At 50.1% G+C, this 18,081-nt stretch overlaps 1 protein-coding gene across 1 annotated transcript in view; it reads right to left on the bottom strand.

The window, feature by feature from the left end:
* Positions 1–9,924, bottom strand: part of LOC119965712 (mucin-2-like) — a 79,313-nt gene extending 69,389 nt beyond the window's left edge. Inside the window, exons 1-2 of the mRNA XM_038796473.1 lie at positions 9,884–9,924; positions 159–191 (exon numbers count right to left, since the gene is read on the bottom strand). Coding sequence (XP_038652401.1) covers positions 159–191; positions 9,884–9,908 — 58 coding nt within the window. The 5' untranslated portion in view covers positions 9,909–9,924. The remainder of the gene's footprint in view (positions 1–158; positions 192–9,883) is intronic.
* Between the last annotated feature and the right edge of the window lie 8,157 nt (positions 9,925–18,081).

Raw genomic sequence — 18,081 nt, 5'->3', positions numbered from 1 at the left:
GGGTGGATTTAAATGCAAGTTCTTTCTATTCTCTCTCTCTCTCTCTGACTCTGTGCCCAGTCCGCAGGCCCCAGACGTGTGTTTAGTGGAGTGGGCAGAATTGGATTCTATCTGTGCTAAGCGATGAACTCTTGTGATTGAGGATCACAGCAACTTACCCAGCTGCCCCAGAAGCATCAGGACCAGAGCCCCTGGAATAAATGGAAATGAGAATTAGTGTCAACAGGCAAAAAGTTTGTTCAGCGGGTTTGTCCGTCCGGCCACCCTCGATTCCCTGTGCGGCGTGCCCTCACCGGCAGCGGGATTCTACCTTCCCGCAGCCGGCCAATGGGGTTGATGAACCATCAATTGAACGCGAGACGAGTTGCTGTACAAAAGTTAGGCTTTAATAAGCTAGATGTTAGCCCTGCGGTCGACTGCAGTAAATGGACGACCGCCGGGCGTTCTGGGTATTTATACCTCGCTCTGGAGGCGGGGTTAACTCAGCCTCTCGACCAATCGGGGAGCCGTCACATGACTGGTCTCAACCAATCGGTCGAGAGGCACATGACCGACCAGGGCCAATGGTAAGCCGGTGTTCTGCACCAATGGCAGACAGCAATGCAAATCATACCACCACAGGGGTTTCCCATCGTTGGCCACCTTGTGCCGTGGGTGCGCGTCTGGCGGCGCGGGACTTCCTGCCGACAGAGAATCCTGCATTCTAGGGTTTTATAAGACAATGTTAATCCTTCCTCTCTGAGTTACTGTTTGGCTACTTTCTTTTTTTTTTAAATAAACATTTTATTGAGGTTTTTTTTGGCATTTTAACGGCAGCAACACAAAAATGTACATTAGAATATAAACGTAGTGCAAATGCCGCCTCCCTCCCCACTAGTCCCACCATTACTTAGCCCCCTACGCTACGCTAACCTACCCCCCCCCCCCCCCACCCCCCACTTCTGCTGACGATTAATTCTCTGCGAAAAAGTCGATGCATGGTTGCCACCTCCGGGCGAACCCTAACAGAGACCTTCTCATGGCGAACTAAATTTTCTCCAGGCAGAGAGAGCCAGCCATTTCCAAAAGCCAGGTCTCCGATTTCGGGGGCTTTGAGTCCCTCCATGCCAGCAATAGCCGTCTCCGGGCTACCAGGGAAGCAAAGCCCAGAACGTCTGCCTCTTTCTCCTCCTGGATTCCCGGATCATCCGACACCCCGAAAATCGCCACCTCTGAACTCAATGCCACCCTTGTTTTTAACACCGTGGACATGACGTCAGCAAACAGCTGCCAAAACCCCTCAGCTCTGGACATGCCCAGAACATGTGGACATGGGTTTGCTGGTCCTCCCAAAGAATCTGCTGATCCGGGCCACTGTCACGTGGGCCCGGTGAACGACTTTGAATTGAATCAGGCTGAGCCTGGCACATGTGGTCGCGTTGACGCCACTCAGCACTGTAGCCACCGAAGTTGGCCATTCCCTCAATACAAAATGGAGGAACGCAAAGCTTGCAGGTTAAAATGGACAAAGTTTGCAGCACAAGCAGGCTGCACCGAGCCAATGTATATTCTGTCTGCTAAGAGAGCAGACAGCACCGAAACGAACATTCCGCATACTAATGGGGCAATTCGGGGTAGTTAACATAGTAATGGAACGATCCCAGGGACAATGGACACAAATAGGGAAGTGATTGCAACAGTGTATGGGAAACCAGACACCCCGGCACCAGCGGGGTCTGAAAACAAAGCACCTGAAGGCCCACCCAGTAGCCGAGAGACAGCCTCAGTATTGGGGGGATTCAAACAAATCGATTGGGAAGAGACCCAATCGATTCCCAGCAGGTAGATGGACCGCCCAAAAGGGCGTGAAGCCCTAGGACCTATAAAAGACAGGTCCCACACTTAGTTCGTTCTTCTTGACCAGCCCTCCTCTCTGGACCAGCATCTCGGCCAGCCTTTTATCGAAGAAGACCTTGACCGAGAGAGAGGAGAGGTTTGGGACAGCAGCCGCCAGCAAGTAAATGTCTCACAACGATCGCTACCAGAGATAGACACTCCTGACCCCTTTTTAACCCGTACCAACCTGAAGTCTGCGGACCAGAGCAGAGCAAGAGGCCTTGTCCCCTGATCCGGCAGTTCCCTTTAAGATAAGTATTGGTTTATTTAGTGGTAGGAATAGTTTAGTCACCTTAGCGTGTGCATGGGTAGATTATAATTGTATTATAATAAACTCATTTGTTTGAACTTACTAATTGGTGTATGGTTTTATTGCTTTGAACTTGGCCTTGAAACTTGTGGCGATATCTTAACGATACCTGGCGACTCCAGAGCTAAGTAACGAAACAGAGCTAAATTGAGTGTTCAGCATATTCACCCAGAACGAGCAACAGCGCGTCCGCCCAAAGGCCCTCCTCTATCTCTCCCCCAGCTCCTCCTCCCACTTTTGCCTCAGCTCCTCGGTCTGCGTTTCCTCTGATCGCATAAGCTCTTTATATATGTCCGAGACACTCCCCTCTCCTATCCATCCTCTAGAAACCACCCTATCCTGAATCCCCCTTTGCGGTAGGAGTGGGAAGGTTGGTACCTGCCTCCGCAGAAAGTCCCGCACCTGCAGATATCGAAATTCGTTTCCCCCCACCAATGCAAACTTCCCCTCCAGCGCCCTCATACTCAGAAAGCTCCCCTCTATAAACAAGACCCCATCCTCTCAATCCCCACTCTGCGCCAAATTAGGAACCCCCTGTCCATCCTCCCCAGGACAAACCGGTGATCATCGCAGATTGAGGACCAGAGCGATGCTCCCACATGTCTCCTCCATTGCCCCCAGACTCTCAAGGCCGCCACCACCATGGGGCTGGTGGAGTACCACGCCAGCGGGAACGGCAGAGGCGCAGTTACCAGCGCCCCCAGACTTGTGCCCCTGCAAGAAGCCGCCTCCATACACACTCATGCCGACCCCCACCCCCCACCAGCCACTCCCTAACCATGTCTATATTAGCCGCCCGGTAATAATTGCTGAAGTTCGGCAACGCCAGCCCGCCCTCCCCCCGACTCCGCTCAAGCATTACCCTCCTCACTCGCCCTCCATACAAAGCCCGCTATAACTTTATTCACCCGCTTAAAAACGGACCGCGGGATGAAGATGGGGAGACATTGGAAAACAAATAGGAATCTCGGGAGGGCCGTCATTTTCACCGTTTGAACTCTGCCCGCCAGAGACAACGGGAGCGCATCCCATCTCCGTAAATCCTCCTTTGCCTGATCCACCAACCGGGCCAAGTCCAATTTCTGTAGCTGGTCCCAATCCTGCGCCACTTGGATACCCAAGTACCTGACACTGTCCCCTACCAATCAAAATGGCCTTTCCCCCAGTCACCTCTCCTGACCCCTCGCCTGGGCCACAAACATCTCGCTCTTCCCCATATTAAGCTTATACCCCGAAAACCGGCCGAATTCCCCTAAAATTCCCATAATTTCTTCCATCCTCTCAATTGTATCTGAAACGTACAAAAGCAGGTCGTCCGCGTACAGCGAAACTCTGTGCTCCACCCCGTCCCCCCTCCCGGATCAGCCCCTTCCAGCCCCTTGAGGCCCTCAGAGCAATTGCCAGCGGCTCTATAGCCGGCGCAAACAGCAGTGGAGAGAGGGAGCATCCCTGTCTCGTCCCCCGTTGCAGTCTAAAATAGCCCAAAGTTGTCCTGTTTGTCCGGACACTTGCGACCGGAGCCCGGTTCAGCAACCTAACCCAGTCAATAAAGCCCCTCCCGAATCCGAACCGCTCCAGAACGTCCCATAAATAATCCCACTTAACCCGGTCAAAAGCTTTCTCCGCATCCATCATGACCACTACTTCCACCTCCCTCCTCTCCGGGGGCATCATGATCATGTTTAACAGCCTTCTTACATTGGCCACCAGCTGCCTGCCCTTAATGAACCCTGCCTGATCCTCCACAATAACGTCCGACACACAATCCTCAAACCTGGAGGACAGAATTTTGGCCAACAGTTTGGCATCTACGTTCAACAGGGAAATCGGCCTGTAGGACCCACATTGCTCCGGGTTCTTGTCCCGCTTCAGGATAAGCGAAATCGTGGCCTGTGACATCGTCTGGGGCAGGACCCCCTTTCCCTTGCCTCGTTAAACACTTTCATCAGCACCGGTCCCAATATCCCGGAGAACCTTTTATAGAACTCTGCTGGATACCCGTCCGGTCCCGGTCCCTGGCCCGACTGCATGGCCTTCAAGCCCGCCATTATCTCCTCCAGCCCGATTGGGGGCCCCAGCCCTTCTACCAGCTCCCCGTCCACCTTTGGGAAAGTCAGCCTGCCCAGGAAGTGCCTCATCCCCTCCGGCCCCGCAGGGGGCTCCGACCTGTACAACCTGCTGTAAAATTCCCGAAACGCCTTACCCAACCCGGCCGAGTCCCCAACTAAGTTCCCAACCCCGTCGATCCACCCCCCACCCCTCTCTCCCCCCCCCCCCCCCCATTCTGCTCCATAAGACCATAAGACCATAAGACATAGGAGTGGAAGTAAGGCCATTCGGCCCATCGAGTCCACTCCGCCATTCAATCATGGCTGATGGGCATTTCAACTCCACCTACCAGCATTCTCCCCGTAGCCCTTAATTCCTCGCGACATTAAGAATTTATCTATCTCTGCCTTGAAGCCATTTAGCGTCCCGGCCTCCACTGCACTCCGCGGCAATGAATTCCACAGGCCCACCACTCTCTGGCTGAAGAAATGTCTCCGCATTTCTGTTCTGAATTTACCCCCTCTAATTCTAAGGCTGTGCCCACGGGTCCTCGTCTCCTCGCCTAACGGAAACAGTTTCTTTGCGTCCATCCTTTCTAAGCCATGTATTATCTTGTAAGTTTCTATTAGATCTCCCCTTAACCTTCTAAACTCCAATGAATACAATCCCAGGATCCTCAGCCGTTCATCATATGTTAGACCCGCCATTCCAGGGATCATCCGTGTGAATCTCCGCTGGACACGCTCCAGTGCCAGTATGTCCTTCCTGAGATGTGGGGCCCAAAACTGGACACAGTACTCCAAATGGGGCCTAACCAGAGCCTTATAAAGGCTCAGTAGCACATCGCTGCTTTTATATTCCAACCCTCTTGAGATAAATGACAACATTGCATTCGCTTTCTTAATCACAGATTCAACCTGCATGTTTACCTTTAGGGAATCCTCGACTAGCACTCCCAGATCCCTTTGTACTTTGGCATTATGAATTTTCTCACCGTTTAGAAAGTAGTCTATGCTTGGATTCTTTTTTCCAAAGTGCAAGACCTCACATTTTCTCACGTTGAATTGCATCAGCCATTTCCTGCACCACTCTCCCAAACTGTCTAGATCCTTCTGCAGCCTCCCCACTTCCTCAGCACTACCTGCCTGACCACCTAACTTCGTATCATCGGCAAACTTTGCTAGAATGCCCCCAGTCCCTTCATCCAGATCATTAATATATATGGTGAACAGCTGCGGCCCCAACACTGAACCCTGTGGGACACCGCTGGTCACCGGCTGCCATTCCGAAAAAGAACCTTTTATCCCAACTCTCTGCCTTCTGTCAGACAGCCAATCCTCAACCCATGCCAGTAGCTCACCTCGAACACCATGGGCCCTCACCTTACTCAGCAGCCTCCTGTGTGGCACCTTATCAAAGGCCTTTTGGAAATCCAGATAGACCACATCCACTGGGTTTCCCTGGTCTAACCTACTTGTCACCTCCTCAAAGAATTCTAACAGGTTCGTCAGGCACGACCTCCCCTTACTAAATCCATGTTGACTTGTTCTAATCCGACCCTGCTCTTCCAAGAATTTAGAAATCTCATCCTTAACGATCGATTCTAGAATTTTACCAACGACCGAGGTTAGGCTAATTGGCCTATAATTTTCCATCTTTTGTCTTGATCCTTTCTTGAACAAGGGGGTTACAACAGCGATCTTCCAATCGTCCGGGACTTTCCCTGACTCCAGTGATTTTTGAAAGATCTCAACCAACGCTTCCGCTATTTCTTCAGCCACCTCTCTCAGAACTCTAGGGTGTAGCCCATCGGGGCCAGGAGATTTGTCAATTTTAAGACCTTTTAGCTTTTTTAGCACCATCTCTTTTGTAATGGCAACCATACTCAACTCAGCCCCCTGACCCTCTATAATTTTTGGGATATTACTCATGTCTTCCACTGTGAAGACAGACGCAAAGTACTTATTAAGTTCTCCAGCCATTTCCTCGTCTCCCATCACTAGCCTTCCGGAATCAGTTTGAATTGGCCCAATGTCTACTTTGGCCTGTCGTTTGTTTCTTATGTATTGAAAGAAACTTTTACTATCATTTCTTATATTACTGGCTAGCCTGCCTTCATATTTGATCCTCTCCTTCCTTATTTGTCTCTTTGTTAACCTCTGTTTGTTTTTGTAGCCTTCCCAATCTTCTGATTTCCCAGTGCTTTTGGCCACTTTATAGGATCTCTCTTTTTCTTTGATACATTTCCTGACCTCCTTTGTCAGCCATGGCTGTCTAATCCCTCCCCGGATAATCTTTCTTTTCTTGGGGATGAACCTCTGTACAGTGTCCTCAATTATGCATACAAACTCCTGCCAGTTTTGCTCTACTGTCTTCCCCACTAGGGTCTGCTTCCAGTCGATTTTCGCCAGTTCCTCTCTCATGCCCTCGTAATTACCTTTATTTAACTGTAACACCATTACATCCGATTTTGCCTTCTCTCTTTCAAACTGCAGACTGAACTCAACCATATTATGATCGCTGCTTCCTAAGTGTTCCCTTACTTTAAGATCTTTTATAAAGTCTGGTTCATTACATAGCACTAGGTCCAGAATAGCCTGCTCCCTTGTGGGCTCCATGACAAGCTGTTCCAAAAAGCCATCTTGTAAGCATTCCATGAATTCTTTTCTTTGGATCCACTGGCAACGTTATTTACCCAATCCACCTGCATATTGAAGTCCCCCATGATCACCGTGACCGTGCCTTTCTGACATGCCCTTTCTATTTCCCGGTACATGTTGCGCCCCTGGTCCTGACCACTGTTAGGAGGTCTGTACATAACTCCCATTATAGTTTTTTTGCCTTTGTGGTTCCTCAATTCTACCCACACAGACTCCACATCATCCGACCCTATGTCGTTTAGTGCTATAGATTTAATTTTGTTCTTAACTAACAAGGCAACCCCACCCCCTCGGCCCACCTCCCTGTCTTTTCGATAGGTTGTATATCCTTGGATGTTTAACTGCCAGTCCTGAACCCCCTGCAGCCATGTCTCTGTGATGCCTACCACATCATAATCATTCACGATGATCTGTGCCATTAGTTTGTCTACTTTGTTACAAATGCTACGAGCATTCAGGTAAAGTGCCTTAATGCTAACTTTCTTATCATTACAGATATTGGAAGTCCTAAGATGTCCAAAGTTATCCTTCCTTTTTGTTGAATTCCTAGTCTGCATCAAGCTTAAATCCACCTGCCTACATGTTATCCTCCTGCGTATCTTGCCATTTAACTCCATGCTCCCTGTCGCTTTCACTTTCCCTTCCCCCCAACTCAGAAGTTTAAAGTCCTACTGACCACCCTATTTATCCTCTTCGCTAGAACACTGGTTCCAGATCGGTTCAGGTGGAGACCGTCCCAACGGTACAGATCCCCCCGGTTCCAAAACTGATGCCAATGTCCCATGAAGTGGAATCCCTCTTTCCCACACCAATCCCTTAGCCACGTGTTTACTTCCCTAATTTTCTTGTCCCTATGTCAATTGGCACGTGGCTCGGGCAGTAATCCGGAGATTATGACCCTTGAGGACCTGTATTTCAATTTTCTTCCTAGTGCTTGATAGTCCCCGAACAGGTCCTCCACCCTAGCTTTACCTATGTTGTTAGTCCCAACGTGGACCACAACAACTGGATCCTCCCCCTCCCGCTCCAATATCCTTTCAAGCCGGTCAGAGATGTCCCGCACCCTGGCACCGGGCAGGCAACACACCATGCGAGACTCCCGATCCGGCTTGCATAGGATACTATCTGTCCCCCTAATTATAGAATCCCCTATAACAACTACTTGTCTTTTTACTCCCCCCTCTTGAATGGCCTTCTGCACCATGGTACCGTGGTCAGCTGGCTCATCCTGTCCAGAGCCCTTTTCCTCATCCATACAGGGAGCAAGAGTCTCATACCTGTTGGACAAGGTCAAGGGCTGAGGCTCCTGCACTCCTGAACTCAGGTTCCCCCTGCCTGCCTCACTAACAGTCACACTCTGAAGTCCCTGATCACTTACTGAATGTGAATTACTTAATCTCCCAGGTGTGACTGCCTCCTGAAACAAAGTGTCCAGGTAACTCTCCCCCTCCCGGATGTGCCGCAGTGTTTGAAGCTCAGATTCCAGATCATCAACTCTGAGCCGGAGTTCTTCCAGCAACCAACACTTGCTGCAGATGTGGTCATTGCCATTCACAAGGGGAACAGCCAGCTCCCACATCATACAGCTACAGCACATCACCTGCCCAGCCATCTCTGATTAGTTAATTAATTTATTACTTTGTATAAATTTCAGTTTAAAAAAAAAACAAACTTGGATACCACTGCTATAGTCTTTTTCAACCTAGTTCTGTTTAACAAATAAGAAAAATAAAAATAATAATGTAATAAGGCACTCACCTGCTCACCCCAATGGGTCTTATTATTAGGTTAGAGGAGGAGGGCCATGAACCCTTTCAGTTCCTTTGCCATTGCTGGCACCCTGCCCGTTCTCGCGCATGACCGATCCAGACCAGGGTCAGTAACTGTATTAAAGTCCCCTCCCATGACCAGCTTGCGCGAGTCCAGGTCCGGTATCTTCCCCAGCATCCTCTTTATAAATTCCACGTCATCCCAATTTGGTGCATATACATTAACCGGCACTACCTTCATCCCCTCCCTTTTACCACTAACCATAATATATCGACCCCCCACATCCGAAACTATTCTACCCACCTCAGATATCACCCGCTATTTAATCAAGATCGCAACCCCTCTAGTCTTTGTATCCAGCCCCGAATGGAAGACCTGACTGACCCAGCCTTTCCTCAATCTAACCTGGTCCACTACCCTAAGGTGTGTCTCCTGCAGCATCGCCACATCCGCCTGCAGTCCCCTCAGGTGCGCGAACACACGCGCTCTCTTAACCGGCCCATTTCTGTTTGGCCACTTTCAATATACTTTGCCATTCCCCTCCAATTTTTCCCCATTCTGTCTCTTCAAAACAATTTATAATTTTAACCTGCACACTAGCCTATATTCCTAAACGGAAGAGTTCCCATTATATCACGATCTCTCTTCCAGCACAGACATCCAGACCTGTTCTTCTCAAGTAAGAGGTTTTACAACACCAGGTTAAAGTCCAACAGGTTTGTTTCAAACACGAGCTTTCGGAGCGCAGCTCCTTCCTCAGGTGAACATCATGTTCTTTTCAACTCCTGGCATTTGTGTGGATTAACTTTGTTCAGTCTTCCTGCCTCCCAGAGCTGTTCAAATTTGGACATATCCCGAATCGTCTCTACCCCCATGTTGTTGGCTAGTTTGTTATTTTGTGTCACTGACACTAGATGGAACAGAAAACTACATAGATTAGACAGCACAAAAATAAGCTATCCTGCCCAACCAATCTGTGTGAAAACTTATGCTCAACTTGAACTTTACCCCACCTTACCTCATTCAACCCTAACAGCGTAACACTCTACTCCCGTCTTCCAAAAATGCTTATCCAGACTAAATACTTCTAACTGTTCATCTCAACTACTTTCTGAGGGAGCAGGTTCCACATTCTCACCATTCTCTGACTAAAGTGGGACACAGACACTCAATAATTAGAAAAGTGCAACTATGAGAGGAAGACTGAGAAGCGACTCACCTAAACACAAGCGCAGAGCTCCCATCCTCAATGTGCTTTCAGTGCTGGTCTCTGCTCTAGCTGAACGTCCCCTGGGTATTTATTGGAGAGGTCACCTCCCAACAATAGGTTTTTGATATGCAAAGAGGGTGTCAATTTACCTGGAGTCAAATAGAGTGTCACTCAGATTACAAGCTTAGATTTCTGTGGAAGCTCCTCCGCCCAGAGGTAGAGATGAATGGTTTACAGTGCAAGAAATTAGTTGTTAGAAATCAAGAAGTGGCCCAAGTGACTTGGCACCTGAGCCATTATTCAGTGAAGCAACTACCAATGATCATGTTATGTATTATGCTATTTTCTGCTGGCTGAGCCTTTGAGCAAAGCTGACAGAAAGGGGAGATTTGTTAGAGATGTATAAAATCAGGTCTGGTTCAGATAGAATGGAAACTATTTTCAGTTGCTGAAGGGCCCAGAATAAGAGGACATAGATTTAAAGGTACTGGCAAAATAATCTGAGGCGACTCGAGAGAAAAAAGCTACTCATGGAACAACAGTTAAGATTTGGAATGTACTATCTGCTGAGAGTCACCTTCAAAACAAAATTGAATAAATACTTTTGGTAGAATTAATTGCAGGATTTTGGTAAAGGGTGGGGTGAATTCGGATTTAAAAAATCATGCACAAGAAAAACCTGATCGTAGAAAAGTTACAGCACAGAAGGCGGCCGTTCGGCCGACCTTGTCCATGTTTGCCCGAGGACACACAGGTGCCCTTTCTAATCCCACTTTGCTGGTCCATAGCCCTGCAGCTTAGAGCACTTAAGGTGCAGATCCAGGTCCTTTTAAGAGAGTTTAGGATCTCTATTTCCACCACCACCCATCAGAGGAATATAGGAACGAAACCTTCAGCCCTTTGAGCCTGATCCTCCAGTTGATTATGATGTGGAGATGCCGGCGTTGGGCTGGGGCGAGCACAGTAAGAAGTCTACAACACCAGGTTAAAGTCCAACAGGTTTGTTTCAAACACGAGCTTTCGGAGCACAGCTCCTTCCTCAGGTGAATGGAGAGGTATGTTCCAGAAACATTTATATAGACAAAGTGTCTGTAATGATTTGATTACCTGCAAATGCTCGCATTCCAAGCATTGTCCAGCATCTCTGACTTTGTCTATATAAATGTTTCTGGAACATACCTCTCCATTCACCTGAGGAAGGAGCTGCGCTCCGAAAGCTCGTGTTTGAAACAAACCTGTTGGACTTTAACCTGGTGTTGTAAGACTTCTTACTGTCCAGTTGATTAGACTGATCTGTATTTAACTTCATCTATCTTAACTACCCTGGCCTAACACAAATCTATTATTTAGCCATTAGACTGTTGTAAAAACTCATAGGAACCTGATGTCCTTCCTTGGTTTCTGCTATAGATGACTTGAGACTCATTGCAACATGGTTGGTTTCTAACTGCCCTCTGAAATTGTCTAATGGGCCACTTAACTGCATCAAACTCAGGGGTAACAGGCAATAACCACCTACCTCACCAGTAACATCCAATGCTCACCCATATTACAATTCTGCCATCTTGGGAAGCTGCAGGAAGATTTTAATTTTCAACGATGCAAAAACCAAACCAGTCGCATCTTATTGTCCAACCTTGGTTGAGTGATTGGCCAATGGCATGCCAATGTGTGCTAAAAGATTCAGCCCTACGTCTAATCAGACTTTATGACATGTTGAATGGAGAAAAGCCAGTGCAAATGCCAAAGACATCCCTGGGCCCAGGAAGAAACAGAACACCACCAAGCTTCAGAAACAGAATTTAGGTTCGATGCACAGCATCATTTTAAAAAGGTGCTAACTTGTATTGATGAGAAAGGGATTACAATTTGAATTCATCAAACCAGAGTTTTATTGTTCATTAAAATTACAACACAAAATAAATTTTTTCGAGGGGAATTGCATGGTGTCTTGTTATGCTCTTGACGTGGCATAAGCTGCTTCCTTGATGTTCACTCTGACAAAGAAAGGTTCAGACGTGGAGATAACTTCAACACGTTTATTAAACTATTTACAATTCTCCTACTCGGATTCACCTCTACTGTTAATCCTTCTATAGCTACTCAGACTGACGAACCAGTCTGCTACAATCCACGTGGTGGGTGTGATGTGTTTCAATCAACCCTGTGTACTCACTGAGAGTCTCCACTGGAAAGAGGAAGATCATGTGTGCTGTCTCCTTTATATATGGGTTGGTGTAATGCCCCCCTGTGGCAGTGTCACCTCTGTGTGTATCGTGAATGCCCATTGGTCGTGTCCTATCTTACTGACCTATTGGTTGAATGTCTGTGTGTCATGTCTCTGGTGCTCCCCCTAGTGTCTAGCTAGTCTACGTGTACTTATATTAACCCCTTGTGTATCTACAGTGATGCATATCACTACATCCCCCCTTTTTCTTCGTGTTACATATTTTCTGTACACTGTTAAAGAAAATTGAACAAAAAACATGAAGATAAGCGATGCTCTGTACAAGTCACGATAACAGCCATTAAACACTAAGTCCAACTCATATGTATGAGTGCAAAACCCATCAATTATCATGGTTGATTGTCTTTCTTGTTGGTTTGGTGAGTTGGTGATTTTGATGGTGGCATGTCCTTGTGAACGCCATCAGTGTCCCTGTGCATAAGGAACCAAGAAGTGGTCCAATCACTTCGTTGTCTGATTTGGAGTCTTTTTTTTTTCCAATGCTTGTGATAGCGATGTTGGATGGCCAGGTTGCCTGTTGGTAGTGCAGTACATGTGAATTGGGAAGATGCATCGTCCTGCCATGGTATGTCATTGTACTGAGCTGAGCAGTAACAGTGTCCCTCACGGGCAGAGTTATACCATGTCGTACCAGTTGTAGTTCCATTGGTGTAGTCTTTGTCGTGCTTGCTGTCGACGATGTTGCCTTTGGTACGCGTCGTGTCGTTGTCTTTGATGTGGTTTTCATAGGTTGTGATGTTGTGTTGGTTGGTTTTGTTGTTGTGTTCACTGCGCTCAAGGACCACACTCTGTGGATAATACGAGTCCTCCACACAGGCACTCATGTCAGCGCGCTTTGTGGCATTTGCTGTTTTCTTGAGCGTGCCGTCACTGAGTGTGCGGTGTAGCCACCTGGGTTGGCCACATTCTCACACAAAATGGAAGAACGCAAAGATTGCAGGGTAAAATGGACATTGGCAAAGAAACCAGCAGTCTGCAGAATCCCCTGTATTCTAGCTGCCACAGAAACCAGACAGAATTGTAACTAACGAGCTGCGCATATTAATGAAGCGATTCACGGTGATTCCCAGGCACAATGGACACAACAGTTAAACATTCTATGGAAGGCCAGACATTCCGGCGCCAGTAGAGTCTAAGACAAAGGGCACCAATAAGGTGGAACGAACCGCCCAGTGATCGAGGAACAGCCCCGTTATTGGGGAAATTCAAATCAATCGATTGGGAAGAGACCCAATCGATTGCAGGTTTATAGAGGATCCGCCCTGAAGGATACGAAGCCCCTGGGACCTATAAAAGTCAGGTTCCAGAACTGATTCGCTCTCTTAGCCAGCCTCTCCTTGACCAGCCAGCCCTCCCAGCAGAACACTGTTGCAGCAGAAGACCTTGAGAAGGAGAGGCCTGGTCAGCAGCCGCCATCAAGTAAGTGTTATACAACGCACGCTATGAGAGCAGACACTCCTTTTTTTTTTAAATAATTTTTATTTATATAACAACAACGAACCGCGATAAAATACCAACAATAACAATAATGATAACAGTCATAAACATTCGCCCATCCCTAATGAACAACAAAACATATTAACAACAACTTAAGTTAACACAATATTAAGTTAAATAACCATAGGGAAAAAAAAAAGAAACAGTAAAGAACACCCTCCATTCCCCCCCCCCCCCGCCCCCCCGGGTTGCTGCTGCTATTGACCAAGTTACCTATCTTTGAGCCAGGAAGTCCAGAAAAGGCTGCTATCATTTATAGAACCCTTGTACTGATCCTCTCAGGGCAAATTTGACCCTTTCCAATTTTATAAATCCCGCCATGTCACTGATCCAGGTCTCCACACTTGGGGGCCTCGCATCCTTCCACTGTAGCAGAATCCTTCATCGGGCTACTAGGGACGCAAAGGCCAGCACACCGGCCTCTTTCGCCTCCTGCACTCCCGGCTCCACCGCAACTCCGAAAATCGCGAGTCCCCACCCTGGTTTGACCCTGGATCCCACCACCCTTGACACCGTCCCCGCCACCCCCTTCCAGAATTCTTCCAGTGCTGGGCATGCCCAGAACATATGGGCATGATTCGCTGGACTCCCCGAACATCTGGTGCACCTGTCCTCACCCCCAAAGAACCTACTCATCCTAGTCCCGGACATATGGGCCCGGTGCAGCACCTTAAATTGGATGAGACTAAGCCTCGCACATGAGGAGGAAGAGTTGACTCTCTCCAAGGCATCCGCCCAAGTCCCGTCCTCTATCTGCTCCCCGAGTTCCTCCTCCCATTTAGCCTTCAGCTCCTCCACTGACGACTCCTCCACCTCCTGCATTACCTTATAGATGTCAGACACCTTCCCCTCTCCGACCCACACCCCCGAAAGCACTCTGTCCATCGTCCCCTGCGAGGGCAGCAAAGGGAATCCCTCTACCTGTCGCCTAGCAAACGCCTTTACCTGCAAGTATCTGAACATGTTCCCTTGGGGAAGGCCAAATTTATCTTCCAGTTCCCCCAGGCCCGCAAACCTCCCGCCAATAAACAGGTCCCTCAGTTTACTGATGCCCACCCTTTGCCACCCCTAAATCCCCCATCAGGGTTCCCCGGGATGAACCGATGATTGCCACCCAGTGGAGCCTCCATCGAGCCCCCTCTTTCCCCCCTGATGCCGTCTCCACTGTCCCCAGATTCTTAGGGTGGCCGCCACCACCGGGCTCGTGGTAAACCTCTTAGGGGAGAGCGGCAACGGCGCCGTTACCATGGCACCCGGGCTCGTACCTCTACAAGACGCCATCTCCATTCTTTTCCACGCCGCCCCTCCCCCCTCCATCACCCATTTACGCACCATTGACACATTGGCCGGCCAATAGTACCCCAAAAGGTTGGGCAGCGCCAGCCCGCCTCTATCCCTCCCTCGCTCCAGGAAAACCCTGCTCACTCTCAGAGTCCGATGTGCCCACACGAAGCTCAAAATACTGCTAGTCACCCTCCTAAAGAAGGCCCTGGGGATAAAGATGGGCAGGCACTGAAAGAGGAACAAGAACCTCGGAAGCACCGTCATTTTGACGGACTGCACCCTCCCCGCCAACGACCATGGCAACATGTCCCATCTCTTGAACTCCTCCTCCATCTGATCCACAAGCCTGGTGAAGTTATGCTTGTGAAGAGTCCCCCAGCCCCTGGCCACCTGCACCCCCAGGTACCTAAAACTCTCCCCTGCCCGCCTAAGCGGGAGCCTACCAATTCCTTCCTCCTGGTCTCCAGGGTGCACCACAAACACCTCACTCTTGCCTAAATTTAGTTTATAGCCTGAAAAGGTCCCAAACTCAGCTAGCAACTCCATCACTCCCGGCATCCCTCCCACCGGGTCCGCCACATACAGTAACAGGTCATCGGCATACAACGACACCCTATGTTCCTCTCCACCTCGCACCAAGCCTCTCCACTTCTCTGAATCCCTCAACGCCATCGCCAACGGCTCGATTACCAATGCAAACAACAAGGGGGACAGGGGGCAACCCTGCCTGGTCCCTCGGTAAAGCCGGAAGTACTCCGACCTCCTCCTATTCGTGGCCACACACGCCATCGGGGCCTCATATAGCAGCCTTACCCACCTAATAAATCCTTCACCAAATCCAAACCTCCCCGACACCTCCCATAAGTACCCCCCCTCCACTCTATCGAAGGCCTTCTCCGCATCCAGCGCCACCACTATCTCTGCCTCCCCCTCAATCGCCGGCATCATGATGACATTCAACAATCTCCGCACATTCGTGTTCAGCTGCCTTCCCTTCACAAAACCTGTCTGGCCCTCGTGTACAACCCCTGGCACACAGTCCTTTATCCTGGTGGCCAGGATTTTTGCCAGAACCTTGGCATCTACGTTGAGGAGAGATATGGGCCTGTATGAACCACACTGCTGGGGGTCCTTGTCCCTTTTTAAAATTAACGAGATCAGCGCCCGCGACATCGTCGGGGGCAAAGTCCCCCCTTCCCGCGCTTCATTAAATGTCCGCACCAGCAAGGGGCCCACTAGGTCCACAAACTTTTTATAAAATTCCACCGGGAACCCATCCGGCCCCGGTGCCTTCCCTGACTGCATCTGCCCGATCCCCTTAACTAGCTCCTCCAGCTCAATCGGTGCCCCCAACCCCTCCACCTGCTCCTCCTGCACCTTCGGGAAAGAAAGCCCGTCAAGAAACCTCTCCATTCCCCTCCTCTCCCCCGTTGGCTCCGACCGGTACAGTTCCCCGTAAAAGTCCTTGAAGACCTCATTCACCTCTACCCCCTTCCGCACCACATTCCCACTCTTGTCTCTGACTCCAGCAATTTCCTTAGCCGCATCCCGCTTGCGGAGCTGATGAGCCAGCATCCTACTCGCCTTTTCACCATGTTCGTACACTGCCCCTTGTGCCTTCCTCCACTGTGCCTCCGCCTTTCTAGTGGTTAGCAAATCAAATTCAGCCTGCAGGCTGCGCCTCTCTCCCAACAGTCCCTCCTCTGGTGCCTCTGCATACCTCCTATCTACCTCCAGCATCTTTCCCACCAGTCTATCCCCCTCACTCCTCTCGCTCCTCTCCCTGTGTGCCCGGATGGATATCAGCTCCCCACGAATCACTGCCTTCAAGGCTTCCCAGACCATCCCCACCCGGACCTCCCCCGTATCATTCACCCCAAGGTACCCCTCAATACTTGCCAGGACCCTCCTGCACACCTCCTCCCCCGCCAACAACCCCACATCCAACCGCCACAACGGGCGCTGGCCCCGCACCTCCCCCATCTCCAACTCTATCCAATGCGGAGCGTGGTCGGAGATTGCAATGGCCGAATATTCGGCCTCCTCCACTCTCGGAATTAGTCCCCTACTCACCACGAAGAAGTCTATCCGAGAATAAACCCTATGTATGTGGGAGAAGAAAGAGTACTCGCGTGCCCTCGGCCTCACAAACCTCCATGGGTCCACCCCTCCCATCTGGTCCATAAACCCTCTCAGTACCTTGGCCACCGCCGGCCTCCTACCCGTCCTAGAGCTGGACCGATCCAGTGAAGGATCCAACACCGTATTGAAGTCCAACACCGTATAATCAGACCTCCCGCCTCTAGATCCGGGACACGTCCCAGCATACGCCTCATAAAGCCCGCATCGTCCCAATTTGGGGCATACACACTAGCCAGTACCACCTTCTCTCCTTGTAGCCCGTTACCATAACATACCTACCCCCCTTATCCGCCACCACCTCAGATGCCTCAAACAACACATTGTTCCCCACCAGAATCGCCACTCCCCGGTTCCTCACATCCAACCCCGAGTGGAAAACCTGCCCCACCCACCCCTTCCTCAGACGGACCTGGTCCGCCACCTTCAGGTGGGTCTCCTGAAGCATTGCCACATCTGCCTTTAGCCCCCTCAGATGAGCAAGTACCCTCGACCGCTTCACCGGCCCATTCAGTCCTCTCGCATTCCAGGTGACCAACCGGATCAGAGGGCGTCCCGCCCCCCTCACCCGTTGACTAGCTATAGCCCGTCGACTGCCCGTCCCAGGACAGCACCCCCTGCCCGACCCAGTCCCCACGGCGACAACACCTCACCTCTGTCCCCCCGGCCCCCACCAGCTCCTTCCTGACCCTGCCAGCAGCAACCCGGTATTCCCCTTTCCCCTCCTCCCTTCCCCCCCAGGCTAGGAACCCTCCCAGCCGTGAACCGTCCTCCATTGTACTTCCGTGGGTCAGCTAACTTCTGCTCACCCCGGAAACTCCCGCCAATAACCCGACCCCTCCCAAAGTGGGATCATCCCCCAATCTATCCCTCCTCCTGGCACCGCTCCAGCGCGGGGAAGAACCAGTTAAGGCCCCGCCTCCCCCGTCACCGTCTACGCCTCCCAGCCCCGCGACGCGGGAAACCAGAGGAAAGCCCGCGCTTTCGCACTGCCCCACCACACCCTTCTGACGCAGCTCCCAAATACCAGCCCCACTCC

The sequence above is a fragment of the Scyliorhinus canicula genome, chromosome 5 (genome assembly GCF_902713615.1).
Source record: "Scyliorhinus canicula chromosome 5, sScyCan1.1, whole genome shotgun sequence".
Classification (NCBI taxonomy): domain Eukaryota; kingdom Metazoa; phylum Chordata; class Chondrichthyes; order Carcharhiniformes; family Scyliorhinidae; genus Scyliorhinus; species Scyliorhinus canicula.
This window is presented reverse-complemented; position numbering and strand designations above follow the sequence as displayed.